The sequence below is a fragment of the Mesoplodon densirostris genome, chromosome 1 (assembly GCF_025265405.1).
Source record: "Mesoplodon densirostris isolate mMesDen1 chromosome 1, mMesDen1 primary haplotype, whole genome shotgun sequence".
NCBI lineage: Eukaryota > Metazoa > Chordata > Mammalia > Artiodactyla > Ziphiidae > Mesoplodon > Mesoplodon densirostris.
The window spans coordinates 179,767,618-179,782,715 of NC_082661.1; the positions used below are offsets into that span (position 1 = coordinate 179,767,618).

The following is a 15,098-nucleotide window of genomic DNA, read 5'->3' on the forward strand; positions in this document are numbered from 1 at the left end:
ACGGGATCCCCGTTCTTGATGAGGAAACTGAGGTTTTGGGAACTGAGATGTAACAGTCAGCAAGGATGGGTCCCCTGCTGGGCACTTCCACCTGCCCTGATCCAAGCTGCACACTTGCAGGGTGGGCATTATCAGCCCTGTTTTACACGGGAGGAACCCGGGGCTGTGGAGCCAAGCGAAAGGCCCGAGCATCCAGCACCCAGGGTGGCTCTGGCTTCAGACCCCAACCCCGGTGCTCCTTCCCTACTTCCCCAGACTCCTCTTGCTAGGAGGACCGCAGAAGGCCGTGAGGTCATGCCCAAGGTCCTCCTGGTGACCTTGGCTCCTGCTAAGAGGCACTTTCTGCTGGTGAGAGACCAGGCCTTTGCCCAGATGAGAACAAAGCTGTCACACTGAACTAGCTAAAAATAAAGGAGGTACCCAGTCCCTCAAGGGGAACAGAACAGCCCTGGAATGTGGCGGGGCAAGAACAACAGGCTTCATTCTGGGCCTCATGGTCAATGGCTTGGGCAGGGCCAGGCACCAGACTCACAGTTCCCAATGTGCCAGGTGCCTCCAGACGAGAGGGAAGAGAGGGTCCGAAGTATGGACAACTCTGCTTTCACTATGAGACAACCAGACCCCAGAGCCATGGCTCTCAAATACTGCAGTGATGGGAGCAGACTGGGCTGGAAAACGAAGTACTTCAGGCCTCCTCCAGCTATACAGATTCCTTCTATAACCTTGGGCAAGTCACCTTCATCTCTGTGTTTTTCCATCAGTAAAAAAGCAACAGTGAAGGGCCTCCCTGGTGGCGCAGTGGTTGAGAGTCCGCCTGCCGATGCAGGGGATACGGGTTCGTGCCCCGGTCTGGGAGGATCCCATATGCCGCGGAGCGGCTGGACCCGTGAGCCATGGCCGCTGGGCCTGCGCATCCGGAGCCTGTGCTCCGCAACGGGAGAGGCCACAACAGTGAGAGGCCCGCATACCGCAAAAAAAAAAAAAAAAAAGCAACAGTGAAAACTGCCCTCTCGTCTTCATATATGGTGGGCACAGGAGCTCCATGACACCATGGATTCCTCAGAACACAGGCTTTTCAAAATCCCATGGTGGCAAAGTAGAATGGTACCCAGGATCCCTGCCCCGGCTCAGGGCTCTGGCCGCTTACCCTCTGTTATCCAGGAAGCTACACTCCCCCACCATGCCTCTGCAGGTGCCTACAGGTGTGTTCTGGGTGAACAGCGATGATAACATCTGACATTTGTACAGTTCAGTACGCTTTCCAAGTGTTTCCATACCCATTCTCTGATTTGATAAATGGGCAGATAGTGAGGTAGGAATCATTTACCCCATCTGACAGATAAGGAAACTGAGCCCCAGAAAGCTTGATGTCCACCTAACAACACTGCTCAAGCTAGAGGGATCCTTGAGAGATAAAGGATTCCAGGCTCCTGGCTTTATAGATGAGGAAACTGAGGCCCAAGGACCGCAGGAACCCACTGCCTTAAATGCAGAGTGCCTCTGCCTGAACTTCTGAGCCATAAAATTCCCTGTCTAGCAGAGGGTTTCCAGCAGGAATACAATGCAAGCCACATATGTGATTTAAAATTTTCTAGTAGCCAGATTTTGTTAAAAAACAGGTGAAATTAATTTTAATAACATTTAACCCAATATATCCAAAATATTATTCCCACATGTAATATTTTTTAAATGATCAATGAGCGATTTTATATATCTTTGTCATATAGAGTCTTCAAAATCCTGTATTTTATGTTCAACAGCACATCTCAAACCAGACTTGCCACATTTCGAGTGCTCAAGAGCCACATGTGGCTGGTGTCTACTGCTGTGGACAGCAGGGCTCTAGCACTCCAATCACATCCCCATCATGGGAGCCTTGGGTGATGATTTCTGCTGGGAGCCCACTGCAATGCACTGCTTTAGAAGCCTGAAGCCCTGGACCGACGTCCTGGATCTGCATGCACAGTGAGAGCTGCCTACTAGTGTCAGACAGACCTGTGTCTTCATCCCAGCCCTCTGTTCTCTGGCCACCAAAGATCACATCACTTCCACTTCCTGAAGCTTGCCTGCCCCACATGTAAGATGCAGAAAGAAACACCTACACCCAAGCTTGCCAGAAGGACTTCACTAAATCAAGCATGTAAAAGTATTTTGAAAGTGGAACAGAACTTTGCAAATGTGAGTTGATGTCTTTGTTACAAGGATGGCCTGCAGTCTCCAACTCAACTCACTCTACCCACCCAGAGAGGGTCCCGGAAGGCACCAGGGGACATCAGAGAAATTAGATCAGACTGAATGACAAGGCTGAAGGCAAACCCCACGTGTCAATCAATCAAGGAAATCAGCTGCTTACAGTAGGGCCAGGCTGAGGCTGGGAGAGAAAGCTAGAATAATAATGCCTTATAGGGAGCATGGGGAGGTCTTTCAGGATAAGCACTGGCCTCCCCAAGTGTCCTCTTTTAATTGCAAACAGGATGGAGGGAAGGGGACAAATGAAAAGGGTACAGAGAAAAATTTGAAAACCAGAGAAAATCCCTAACATTCACTTAAAAGACTTTATTGGGTCAATTTCCTGCCCAAGTGGAGGGAGCTGGTCAACACTGAGCAGCTTGGGGGTGGAGGGGTGGGGAGGATGGGAGGAAGAGGAGGAAGGGGAATGGGAATCGGGGGAGTTTGGAGGGTCTCGTGCCCAGCTCTGCCCTGGCCCCGGCTCTTTCCTTCCTTGAATCTGTTTCCCTCAACAGCAAAATCAGAGTTGGATGTGTTATGGTGGAAAGAACATGGGTTTCTGAGTCAGGGGACCTGGTAGTGTTTCTGTCCCTATCACTCATGAGCTGTGTGGTCAGCAAGTCACTTCACTACGTGGGGGCCTCAGCATCCTCATTTCTAAATGAAGATGATGCCTTCCTCAGGTGGACAGAAGCAGGGGCTCTCCCAGCAATTCCACTCCTACACACATACCCAAGAGAAATGAAAGCATATGTCCACACAGGGAAAACTGTTCACATCAGCATTATCATAACAGCCGCAAAGTGGTAACAACCCAAATGTCCCTCAACTAACAAATGCATAAACAAAATGTGGTATACAGAAACAACTCAGTATTATTCAGTAATAAAAAGAACTGAAGTACTCATACATGCTATAGTATGAATGAACCTTGAAAACATGCTAAGTGAAAGAAACCAGACATAAAGGTCACACATTATATAATTCCATTCATATGAAACGTCCAGAAGAAGCAAATCCATTTAAAAAAAGAAAGTAGATTAGTAGATACCAGGGTGGAGGGAGCAATGGGGAGTGACTGCTTAATGGGTATGGGGTTTCTTTTGGGGGTAATGAAAATGTTCTGGAAATAGATGGTGGTGATGGTTGTACAACCTTGTGAACATACTAGACACCACAGACTTGCACTCTTTAAAATGGTAAGTTGGGCTTCCCTGGTGGCACAGTGGTTAAGAATCTGCCTACCAATGCAGGGGACACGGGTTCGAGCCCTGGTCCGGGAAGATCCCACATGCCACAGAGCAACTAAACCTGTGTGCCACAGCTACTGAGCCTGCGCTCTAGAGCCCGTGAGCCACAACTACTGAGCCCGCATGCCACAGTTACTGAAGCCCACGCACCTAGAGCCCATGCTCCACAACAAGAGAAGCCACCACAATGAGAAGCCCACGCACAAGAACGAAGAGTAGCCTCCACTCACCACAACTAGAGAAAGCCCCTGTGCAGCAACGAAGACCCAATGCAGCCAAAGATAAAATAAATGAATTTATTTAAAAAAAATTTTTTAATGCTAAGTTTTATGGTATGTGACTTATATCTCAATTAAAAAAAAAAAAAAGCAGGGGCTCTGCCAGAAGACTTAATGCGTCTGAATGCTGGCTCTTCTGTTTATATCTGAGCCTCAGAGTCCTCATCCAAAAGTGGTGATCATAAGGGTACCCACCTCACGGGGGACCTGTGAGGATGTAATGCCTTTGGTGCAGCAAATGTGACAGGCATTATATATGTTGGCTTCAATTAGTATTGTTACTTTTTTTTTTTTTTTTTTTTGCGGTACGCGGGCCTCTCACTGTTGTGGCCTCTCCCGTTGCGGAGCACAGGCTCCGGATGCGCAGGCTCAGCGGCCATGGCCCACAGGCCCACCGCTCCGCGGCATGTGGGATCTTCCCAGACCGGAGCATGAACCCCTGTCCCCTGCATCGGCAGGCGGACTCTCAACCACTGCGCCACCAGGGAAGCCTTACTGTTACTATTGATGATTAAATAAGACCCATTTTAGGAAAGAGAGGCCCCTAGTAGGCACTCAGTGCACCCTTCCCTCCAAGGCCCCTTCAAGGCCTCGGCGTCTGTGAGCCTGTAACCAAGCATGCAATCAGATGAACGTGATCTGACATTTTCTGCCTCCCCAGGGACCGCATTTGCAAAGGGCTGGGCTGCAGACCTCACACTGCAGTGTGCCTTGGAGGGGGGCAGGTGGCGCACAGCCACCCTCTCCTTTTACGGAAGATAGTCTGAGAGAGGCTGCCGGCTTGAGCTTTCTGTAATAGAGAAACGTTTAGGGGACAGATAAGCCAGCCCTGCCCCAGTCAGATCCACCCAGGAAGAGAGTGTGTGCAGGCAAAAGCACACTTGTTTGTTTTAATTCCCAGAAAAGTTTAACGGATTCATGCTAGAGCACAAGGGGACACAGCGAGCCTTCACGAGCCTGTCTCTGGACACCCTACCCCGCCACCACCTGGGCACTGTGCTAACAGCCAATGGGGTGGGCACTGCTCACAGTGAGCTGTCAACCTCACTCAGTAACACTCGGCAGCAAGGGCTCCCCTTCATAAGGTAAACTAGGAAATGGCTAATTTTAAGCCAAGCTCAAATGTTGTATGTGAATGGAAATGGCTGGGAAGAAACAGTTTCTTTCAAAATTACCTATTAAAAAATTTAGAGGGGGCTTCCCTGGTGGCGCAGTGGTTGAGAGTCTGCCTGCCGATGCAGGGGACACGGGTTCGTGCCCCGGTCCGGGAAGGTCCCACATGCCGCGGAGAGGCTGGGTCCGTGAGCCATGGTCGCTGAGCCTGCACGTCCGGAGCCTGTGCTCCGCAACGGGAGAGACCACAATAGCGAGAGGCCCGCGTACCAGAAAAAAAAAAAAAAAAAAAAAAATTTAGGGCTTCCCTGGTGGCGCAGTGGTTGAGAGTCTGTCTGCCGATGCAGGGGACACGGGTTCGTGCCCCGGTCCGGGAAGATGGGAAGATCTCACATGCCGCGGAGCGGCTGGGCCCGTGAGCCGTGGCTGCTGAGCCTGCGCATCTGGAGCCTGTGCTCCGCAATGGGAGAGGCCACAACAGTGAGAAGCCCACGTACAACAACAACAAAAAAAATTAAAGGTTTTACTGTAACCAAGGGTTGGCTGTGGAACCATATGAACCTGTACAAACTTCTGACTGGACTGGGAGCTGACATGACCACGGAGGCAATTTGGCAAAATCTTAAAAGTGGGAAGATGCACTCACTCCTCCACTGAGCAATTTCAGCCCTAGAAACACAGCCTAGAGCAACTTACATGTGTACAGAAGGATCATGGGGCCACTGTCTGTAATTTGAAAAATCAGAAACTCAAAGGCCTACCAAAAGAATAGATAAATTAGTTTGGTGTATTCACACAATGTAAGGGCATACGGCAGTTTAAATTGATGAAACAGAGGTATACAGATCAACATGGAAGAATGTCAAATATACAATGTTGAGCTTAAAAAAAAGCAAGTTGCAGAAGGATACAAACAGGATAACACCGTTTACAAAAGGTTAAAGCCATATAAAGTAACACTACATACTGTTCATAGGTACATGATATGTAATAAAAATATTAAAACATGCAGGAAATGATAAACACCAAATTCAGGACAGAGGTCACCTCTGGGAGGAGAAATGAATGTGACTTGAAGGGGTTTCAGTCGTGTCTGTAATATAATTGTAATTGTGTCTGTTACCTCGCAAGCTGAGGAGTACATACACAAGTGTTTGTTGTGTTAACTTCAATAATTTTTACGCACCTCGAATATTTCATAATAAAAAATTAACTCACATGTATTTTTTTTATTAGTTTCTGCTTTATAACAAAGTGAATCAGTCATACATATACATACGTTCCCATATCCCTTCCCTCTTGCGTCTCCCTCCCTCCCACCCTCCCTATCCCACCCCTCCAGGTGGTCACAAAGCACAGAGCTGATCTCCCTGTGCTATGCGGCTGCTTCCCACTATCTATCTACCTTACGTTTGGTAGTGTATATATGTCCATGCCTCTCTCTCGCTTTGTCACAGCTTACCCTTCCCCCTCCCCATATCCTCAAGTCCATTCTCAAGTAGGTCTGTGTCTTTTTTCCTGTTTTACCCCTAGGCTCTTCATGACAACTCATATGTATTGATTTGTGGGGGAGAGAATTAAAATACAGATTCCAAGTTAAATTATTCAAATCAACAAAGATGGGTTTTTCTCCTAAAGGAAAGAAGCGGGGGGAGCAAGAAAGGCCCTCTGGATCCCATGCTAGATTTTCTAAGACCTTGAGAGTCACTCATCTCCTCTGGGCCTCCAGTCAGTCCCTGTTTCTAAATGGGGAATAAAATCTCTGCCTTCTGTCCACTGTACACAAGGCAGCAGGATGTCCAGGGGAGGAGCTGCGAGGGGGAGGGAGCTGCCCTGGGAGCTCAGGAATAATACTTCCTGTCGTAACATCATCACTCAGGTTTCTGAAAGATCAGATGAAAGCATACATATACACACATGCATGTTAAGTGTGTCTATGTGTATTGTTAGGTATAGACAGACATATATACATATACGCACACATATAGCTACACACACAATTGATATCTGACATGGCACCCAGAAGGTGTTTTGGGATGCTCAGAGATAACAACCCATTAAAAAAAAAAGAGAAAGCAAAGCTACATTTTGGTAACTATCTATTTGACTCTCCCTTACGAAGTTTCTAAGTATAATATTTCCATTTGTACATTTAGAGCCTGATTTTTTTTTTCTTTTTTTTTTTTTTTTGGTCGTGCTGCACAGCTTGTGGGATCTTAATTCCCCAACCAGGGATTGAACCCGGGCCCTTGGCAGTGAAAGTGCCAAGTCCTAACCACTGGACCACCAGGGAATTCCTTACAGCCTGGCTTTAAGCAACTCTTAGGCTAGTGATTTCCCACCCAAGATCTGACCACTGGCCCCTATAGCTCTCATAGCATTCTCTGTTTTGCAATTATCATAAGACAGCAAATAATTATTTATACTCCATGAGAATAGGGACTATTTCTACCAGGTTTATAGTTGTCACCCCATCCTAGCACAATACTCTGCACATAATAAAGGACTCAAACATTTTCTGAAGAAATGATTGAGTTCCCATGATCGGATTTGATTCTAAAGGGCCTCAAATCAATAAGCAGGTGCCTGCAGTCTAGCCACGACTGCTTCCTGGACACGGAGCTGTATGGATGCATCTCTATCCAGCATTTCCTCCAGGGCCTCCTCAGGCACGTTCAGAGCTAACTCCAGTGGCTAATTCTATCAGGCAGGAACCCCTGACTGCAGACACACATGGAGACAAATCAGCCCTTTTAGGAGAAAGCTGCCCATGCCTTCTCCAGAAAACAGGAGGAGTGTGGGAGGACAGCACAGCACGGCCAGATGTGAAAGTCCTGCATACCCACCCACTTTCCCAGTTTATTCCCTCACGACAATCCCAAATTATCAAACCAAATGAAGGGCTGGGCATTTTCTTAGGGGGAGAACTCCAAGGAACATCCAAGGTAGAGGGGAGAGGGATTATGAAATAAAGATTCCCCAGGGAGTGAGGCTCTTACCGGATGCTTGTATAACACCAGATCAAAAGGTGCATGAGATAGTTTTCATAATTTTCTAACTCTCATCTCTCTCACCCCCGAGCAATAAGGAAATGGCTATTTTTTTAAATGCTTGCTCTTGCCGCTAGAATACATGGGCTCCAAGGAAAAAGAACTTGGTAGTCTTTTAACTGCTAAGCATACTCTCCTCTGCCTTCCTGAGCCAAGCACTCGAGGACTCTGGGTTCAGCCACTGGACAAATCACACCTGTTGCTCACCTGCTTATGGAGATTCCTTAGGGTCACGGGGATCCCTCCCAGAGAAAATCCACTGGCATTTGCTCACCATCTGTCAACCCTGAAGGAAAGGATGTCTAGCTTTTCTTTAGAGGCCAAGTTCTGACCTTGGTGGACCCATCGTTCTTTCCTAAAGGAACAGAGCACTAGGTAATCCTTTACCCTCCTTGGAGCTCTTAACGGCTATAGCCCAAGTGGAGGGAGCAGGCAAGGTGAGAGGAATGTTAAAAGTTACTTGGGGGCTTCCCTGGTGGCGCAGTGGTTGAGAGTCCGCCTGCTGATGCAGGGGACACGGGTTCGTGCCCCGGTCCGGGAAGATCCCACGTGCCACGGAGCTGCTGGGCCCGTGAGCCATGGCCGCTGAGCCTGCACGTCCGGAGCCTGTGCTCCGCAACGGGAGAGGCCACAACAGTGAGAGGCCCTCGTACCACAAAAAAAAAAAAAAAAAAAAAGTTACTTGGAGGTCAAAAGACCCAGGGCTCTAGCTGCAGAATTAACAGATGTCTGGTATTCTGATGAACGGAATCTTTCACAAGCACACATGTGCATTCTTTTCCTCCTAAAAGCACTAGAAGAGTAAAAGGGAAATCTATGTTTTATACTTAACTTCAGTCTAATGCCACGACACCCTTTTCGCCACACCACATCATCCAACACTATGCAGATGCAGTCTGGAAAATGGGACTCCAGGCTGGGAAGCCAGATGCTTGGCCTGTTTCAACCCAGGATATATTTATGAGGCTGAATTACCGATGTGTCTCATAGGCAATGGGGAGAGGAATGATACCCTTTCGTGATCACTTTTGTATCGTGAGCAATCCCACAAACCTTCCCTGGCACCATCCCCATCTTCCCTCTACACCCAGGCCCGAGGGCAAGAAGAGGGATGAGGATTAGTGTGGAGACCGCCAGAGCTGTCTCCAGAGCTCCAGAGGCCGCCTAGGGCTGGAGGGCTGAATCACCATGGCTGCCCACGTTGGCAGGTGCGGCGGGGTGGGGACTGTCTTCACTGGGTCCTCATCAGGTTGCAGGTAGGGCCCAGTTCCCGCAGGAAGAACAGGGCTTGGAGTCCTGCAAGTGGAGGACTTACCTTGGAGTCCCAGGGCAAGTGGTAGGTAGGAAAAGCTGGTCTCTAAAAAGTCCTGAGTCCCAGGAGAGCACATGGAGTCTCCCAGGATCTGCTCGACTAGGGGCCGGGAAAACTGACTAGGCCATCAGAACAAGTGCTCCACTATATGCTCAGGAGGCCCAGGAAGTTTCCTGAGGATCACAATCACGGATGGCAGAGTCACACAGCCCATCACGAAGGCCAAGGTGACCCCCTGGCAGGAATCCACATACTCCCCACATAGAAAGCAGCCTGAGAACTCCTCCATGAGGTGCAAGACAGCCAACCTGTTTTTCAGACTTTCCTTGACCAATAATATTATCTGGTGGAAGCTTTGGCCTCAAGACCCACCTCCAGCAAGGTTCTGACACCAGAGGAGGGCGGGGAGGGAATTTCAGAATGCCAATCTCAGAGGAGGGACTTGAGGATCAATTGATTCAGAAGTCACACAGTCAGACGCCTACAGGAGCCTGGTGGATAGAGTGTCAATCAGGCCACCACGAGAGTGGAAGGCTCTGGGGTCACATTAGATACTGCGTGCCTGATAAAATAGGTCCCACTGAGGGCAGTCCAAACCTCAACCCAGCTTGGCCCCTGGCGGCCACACAGATGTTGGTGGGTGTGGATGCTGGAGGCTTACAAGGTCATCCGGGTCCCCACCTCAGCTATCTGCTGTCTTGAGCTACAGAGGGCACCCTGTGCTAGGAGAGGGCAGTGAACTCATCTGTGCCTTAAATCCCCCACTGTGAAATGGGAAGAACATCAAGGATACACAACACCACTGAAGAAAACTGGTGAAATGCACATGTTGACATGCAGAGCTCCCCAAGCTCAGTGGTCAGAAGGAGGCTCCAGGGTGCTCCACGGGAGTGAGCATGAGTCCCACGGTTTGACAACTCTATAGTCACTGCCACTTGTAGCCATGAGGGACCGTGGCAGATTCCCAGGCCTGTCTCCTAACTACCCAACTCTGGTCCCCACTCAGCGCAGGACCCAGGATCCAAGCAGCATCCCCAATGCCTTTGTCTCAGCACCTCCCCCTCAGCTGACTTCCAGGAGGAGCCTCAGTCAAGTTCCCAGTGGAGGGGGGCGGAGACCTGGGTCCCGCCCTGGCTCTCCCTCTAACTCCTCGGGTGACCTTGATGAGGTCACTGCCCTTAGCAGGCCCGTTTCCTATTGTGCCAGAGGAGGGGGCTGTCTTGGGTGGTTAGGAAGAGCACTGAACATCCTGTGGCTGCAGGCCTGTGGCTCCTGCCTCTCACCTGTAGGTACAGCTCCTTTGTTTGAACTCCAAAGTCAGGTTGACTTTGCTGTCCACCCCAGCTTATCCCAGCAATAATGTCACCCATTCTGGGTGTGGGTGGGTCAGGAGATCTGTCAGGCGTGGCAATGATAAAATGGGCGTCTTTCCCTACAGCTTAGGCTGTTTCTCAAAAACTTGAAGCCAAAGCTGGTATAAGAGAGAGATACACCTTTAACACCTGCCAGCAGACAGGATTTTATGTTAGACAGAAGTTAAAAGCAGCAATACCTCAGGGTAGGGAGATGTGTCCTTGTGCAAGTACACACATGCCACAAGCATACATGTCAAGGCCTCCATCCGACTCAAAAGACCAGTCTCTTATTTGAGCTCCCTGGGCTGGCTGGAAATTACACCTTAAGAGAGCAGAGCGGTCACGAAGAGGAATAAAAAAATTCCATTCAGACATGCCGCTCCAGACCTGAGGCCTATGAGCAAAGTTTCCGGTGGCCTCCACGCTTCTCCTTGTTCCAGGAAGCTGTGCCGGTCGCCCCGTCTTCAGATTAAGGAGCAGCCGCGAGAACTGGGAGAGCCGGGGTGACAGCTTTTCCGGGCACCCGACGCCCTCCACCGGGAGCCCCAAATATGGGATGCATGGCCTCCAGCCAGCACCCCCGCCTGCTGCGCGCTCACCTCCCCAGCATCTCTGTGATCACTCCTCCGCCCATGGCGCTCGGACCGTACCAAACAGGCCCCGTGGACCAACCCACCAGTTGCCACACGGTCACCCTCCCCGCATGGCCCGGGGGCCCATTTGACATCCACATCCCGTTTCAAGGACACTGCAGCAGGCAGCCCAGACTCGGGGGTCTCCCCCACCACCCCCCAACACACACACACACACACGCGCGCGCGCGCGCGCGCATACGATCCCGGGAAGAATCAAAGGGCGAAGCCTTCCCCACCGCCCTGCGGTCCAACCAATGCTGGCTTGGGGGAGGCTGGGCGCGGGAGGATGGAGGCGGCTGCGGCGGCGAGCGGATACCGGAATGCAACGCTGCGGGCAGAGCGCCGGGCGGCGGCGCCGGCGGGGGCTCACCTTTTTGACTTGGTCATCCTTCAGTTCGGTGAAGTAATAAGCCAGGAGCTGCGCGGCGATCATGCTGGCGGTCGGGGACGCGGAGCGACAGGCTTGGGGCCAGCGTCTGTCCTCCGCAGCCTGGGTGAGCAGTGGTCCCCGGGCTGCAGTTCCGCGGCTCCTCCTCCTCCTCCTCCGGCCGCTCCTCCCCCACGACCTGGGGCGCGGCGGCGGCTCGCGCGCTCCCAGTCTCCGCGCTCCCGTCCCCGCGAGGGTGACAGCCTCCAGCCGGCCCACCTCCTCGGCGCCCATTGGCTGCCGCGCGCCTCTGCAGCGCCGGGCGGTCGCGGCCGGGCCAGGGCCGGGGGGGGCTCGGTGGCTGCTCCTCCCCGCGCCGGAAAGGGGGCGGGCGACGCCGCGAAATCCCCCACAGCCAGGCATCTCCCTGCACGTCCCCCACGTAGGGACCCGGCGCAGGGACGGGAGGTTCTGTCGCGCGCGCACCGTCACGCGTGGCGGCGCCCTGCTCGGGCGGGGCGCAGGCGGGGAAGCTCGGGACTCAAGAGGAGGCATCGCCCGGCCCGGTTTGCTGCCGAACGGGGCAGCCTAGAGGGGCGGTCCCCTTCCTTGGAAATTAGGGCTCGCCCCTGGGAGTTCCGTAGAAGGGGAGACGCCCGGAGGGGGGCTCGAAGAAGTGGGCGTGGAAAGCGAGCGGGGCCTGTGGCGGCGGAAGCGAGATCCGGGAGGCTTCGCGGTCCTCGCACCGGGTCACCACGCCAACCGGCTCTCGCGGGCCCAAGGGGCCGAGCGCCGAGCCCCACCTGGGCCCTCACCGACGGAGCATCATCCCACTCCACCCCGCCCCACCCTGGCCCGCCCGTGCTGCGGCGCCTCCAGGCCTAATCCCCGGCTGGCGGATTTGTGTTGCTAAACCAAGAGCGACGCCCCACAGCGTCCGCCCCTGAGTCACCGGTTCTTTCGGCCGGCCCTCCCGAAGGGCGCACGCCTGCTGGGCGGGACTTGAGCTGCAGGCCCCGGCCTGTCCCCATCCCCGCCTGGCCCCCTGAGCACCCAGGCTCGCTGGAGTCTGGGGGACAGTTTGGGCGCCCCTCCTAGGTGCCCCCTTTCTCACTTCCCGGAGGAAGTTAGCCGGGCTGGGAGGAATCCCTAGAAAACCATTCGGCTTTAAACGGGGGAAGGGAGGTGAGGAATCAGAGGTGTTTATGCTGCTACTAGGACTGATGGCAACCACAGGATTCTTAGATTAATTGCTTCTGTGTGCCAACCACCACCAGGAGCTTTACTGCCTTACAAAAGGACGTGTAATGAGCTCAAAATACAAAGTGGTTACTATTCCGATTCAACGGGTAAGCAAGTGGAGGCTCACTGAGGCCATGTGTCTTGCTGTACAACCAGAAAGCTGTAGATCCAGGATTAGGTTTTGGGTCTGTGTGCTTTCAAAACGAGTGCTCACCCCTGGGTTTTGCTGTCCTCCCAGTCGTATGTAGCCTCTGCCTAAATAGGCCGTGATACTTGAACCAAGGCTGCACCACATGGTGCCCTGAGATGGCCAGTGTCCAACCCCATAACCTCTACCCCAGCCCTGGATCCTGGGGGCCCCTGGCCAGGCCTAAGAAAGGTACAGTGGAGTCAGGAGGGAGTGGTTTAGGTCCAGAACAGCCCTCAGGGGCATGGCTTTGACATCACCAATTGAAGAGGGTCTCAACTGTGGCCCTTGAGGCCAGAGCCCTCAGTCCAGAGCACAGACCCTGCCCCCTAGCTTTATGGCTCTGGCATCCAGGGTCACCTCTCTGAGCCTGCTTCCTCATCTATAACATGGAGATACTAATGCCCACCTACCTCCCTTGGTTGCTGTGAAATACTACAAATAAAATACCTGCTTATAATATACAATTAATAAATGGTAGGTATTATCATAAGATTGACTGGGAAGCTGATGAGGTTTACACTTCAGGGCTTCTTGCTTGCATTCCCCCAATTCTAGGCCCTCAGAGGGCCTATCAATTTTATATTTGTAATTTTGAATTATTTTCCAAAGAGGCTCCCCAACATTATTTTAAGCTTTAAAGCTTCACAAAACCTGGATCTGCCCCCTGGATAGTATCATTATAAACCAGGAACAGAGAGGTTTCCTGGCATCCATCAAACACTTATACCACCTGCATGGCCATAAAGCAAAATCGGGTGAATGGGAACAATTTGGTTGTTCTCAAGTGCCATTTTTGAGTCTTGCGAATGTGACTCTGCCAGACTCAGCAGGATCAAGAGCTGTGCTTTGTTAATTGCTCTGTCTCACGCTCAGCCCACGGCCTGGCACTCGAAGGTGGAATGAGCCCAGAGCAGCGATCAGGAACACACATACCCCTTAACACAGGCCCAGCCAGCATCATCACCAAGCCCCCATTACAACTGAGATGTCTTATCTGAACTGGAGCTAGGGAGAAGCTAACCCTTCCAACGGCCAGGCTACACGGAGATGTTCTGTTTGCAGGCAGGGAGGCTGCCAGTGCTTTCTCCTCCCTGCCTTCCAGAGAGAAACTGCTTCTTAAGGTGACTCACTCTTCCCCACCCCCTGAATACAGCCATGTCCCAAGGCCTATCAGTATTTCCTGGGAAATATCTCTAGGCCTGCCCCACCGCCTCCTCCCAACCCTCAGTCCTCATCAGCCCAGGCCAGAAATATTGCAAGAGTCTTCTAGCTGCCCTTCCTGGTTCCTGGCTTCCTGCCATCCAAGTCATTCTGAGGTCCCAGCCACATTACTCCCGCTAAAAAGCAGCCTAATCACAGCATAACCCTGCCTGAAACCCCTGGGTGGCTCCCTCCTTCCTGATGGAGTGGTTCAAACGTCTCTGCCTGGTGTCTGGGGCCCTCTGTAATCTGACTCCACTCTTCCCCACTTATCTCTTCCTCCACTGTTGGCCACAGCGAAGCCACTTCCCACTCTTCTTGGCCCACTCCACATCCATCCTGTTGGAGCCCCTGCTCATATTTCCTTGCTTGCTCGGCCTTCTCCACTCACCTCCACCTGACCAGTGTCCCTCTCGCCGAAGGCCCAGCTCTCCCACCCTCCCCATAAAGTCTTCCCTGACCACGGCTACTCACTTCAGTCTCCCAGGCCTCAGCACCTCCACAGGGCAAACTCGGACTGTGCTCAGAGTCCAACTAGATCTAGACCAAGACTCTTCTTTACAGACTAAGAATGTGAGAAGCAGCAGGTGGGCCATATTGCCCGGCCAGTCTCTGTCCATCCTTCCCCACTACCTCACTGCAGCCTGGTTCTCAGATAAGTAACACTGAGTCATAACAGTCTGCCTGATATTTTTGACTGTCTTCTGGGGGGTGGCCTTATCTGCCCCAATCAGACAGCTTCCTGAGGCCAGAGTCCATTCTGCACTGCTGTGTCCCACACTGGGCTCAGAGCTGGGCCTGTCTCCCCTTTCTGTCATGCCAGGTATCATCCCTTGCACTTCTTTATTATTCTGCCTCTTTTTTGCTGTCACGTATC

At 52.0% G+C, this 15,098-nt stretch overlaps 1 protein-coding gene and 1 non-coding gene across 2 annotated transcripts in view; both read right to left on the reverse strand.

Moving 5' to 3' along the window:
• Positions 1–11,819, reverse strand: part of HK1 (hexokinase 1) — a 70,683-nt gene extending 58,864 nt beyond the window's left edge. The window contains exon 1 of the mRNA XM_060112685.1: positions 11,593–11,819. Coding sequence (XP_059968668.1) covers positions 11,593–11,655 — 63 coding nt within the window. The 5' untranslated portion in view covers positions 11,656–11,819. The remainder of the gene's footprint in view (positions 1–11,592) is intronic.
• Positions 7,091–7,163, reverse strand: TRNAE-UUC (transfer RNA glutamic acid (anticodon UUC)). Its single transcript has one exon. It is a non-coding gene; the product is annotated as a tRNA-Glu (tRNA).
• Positions 11,820–15,098: the final 3,279 nt, after the last annotated feature.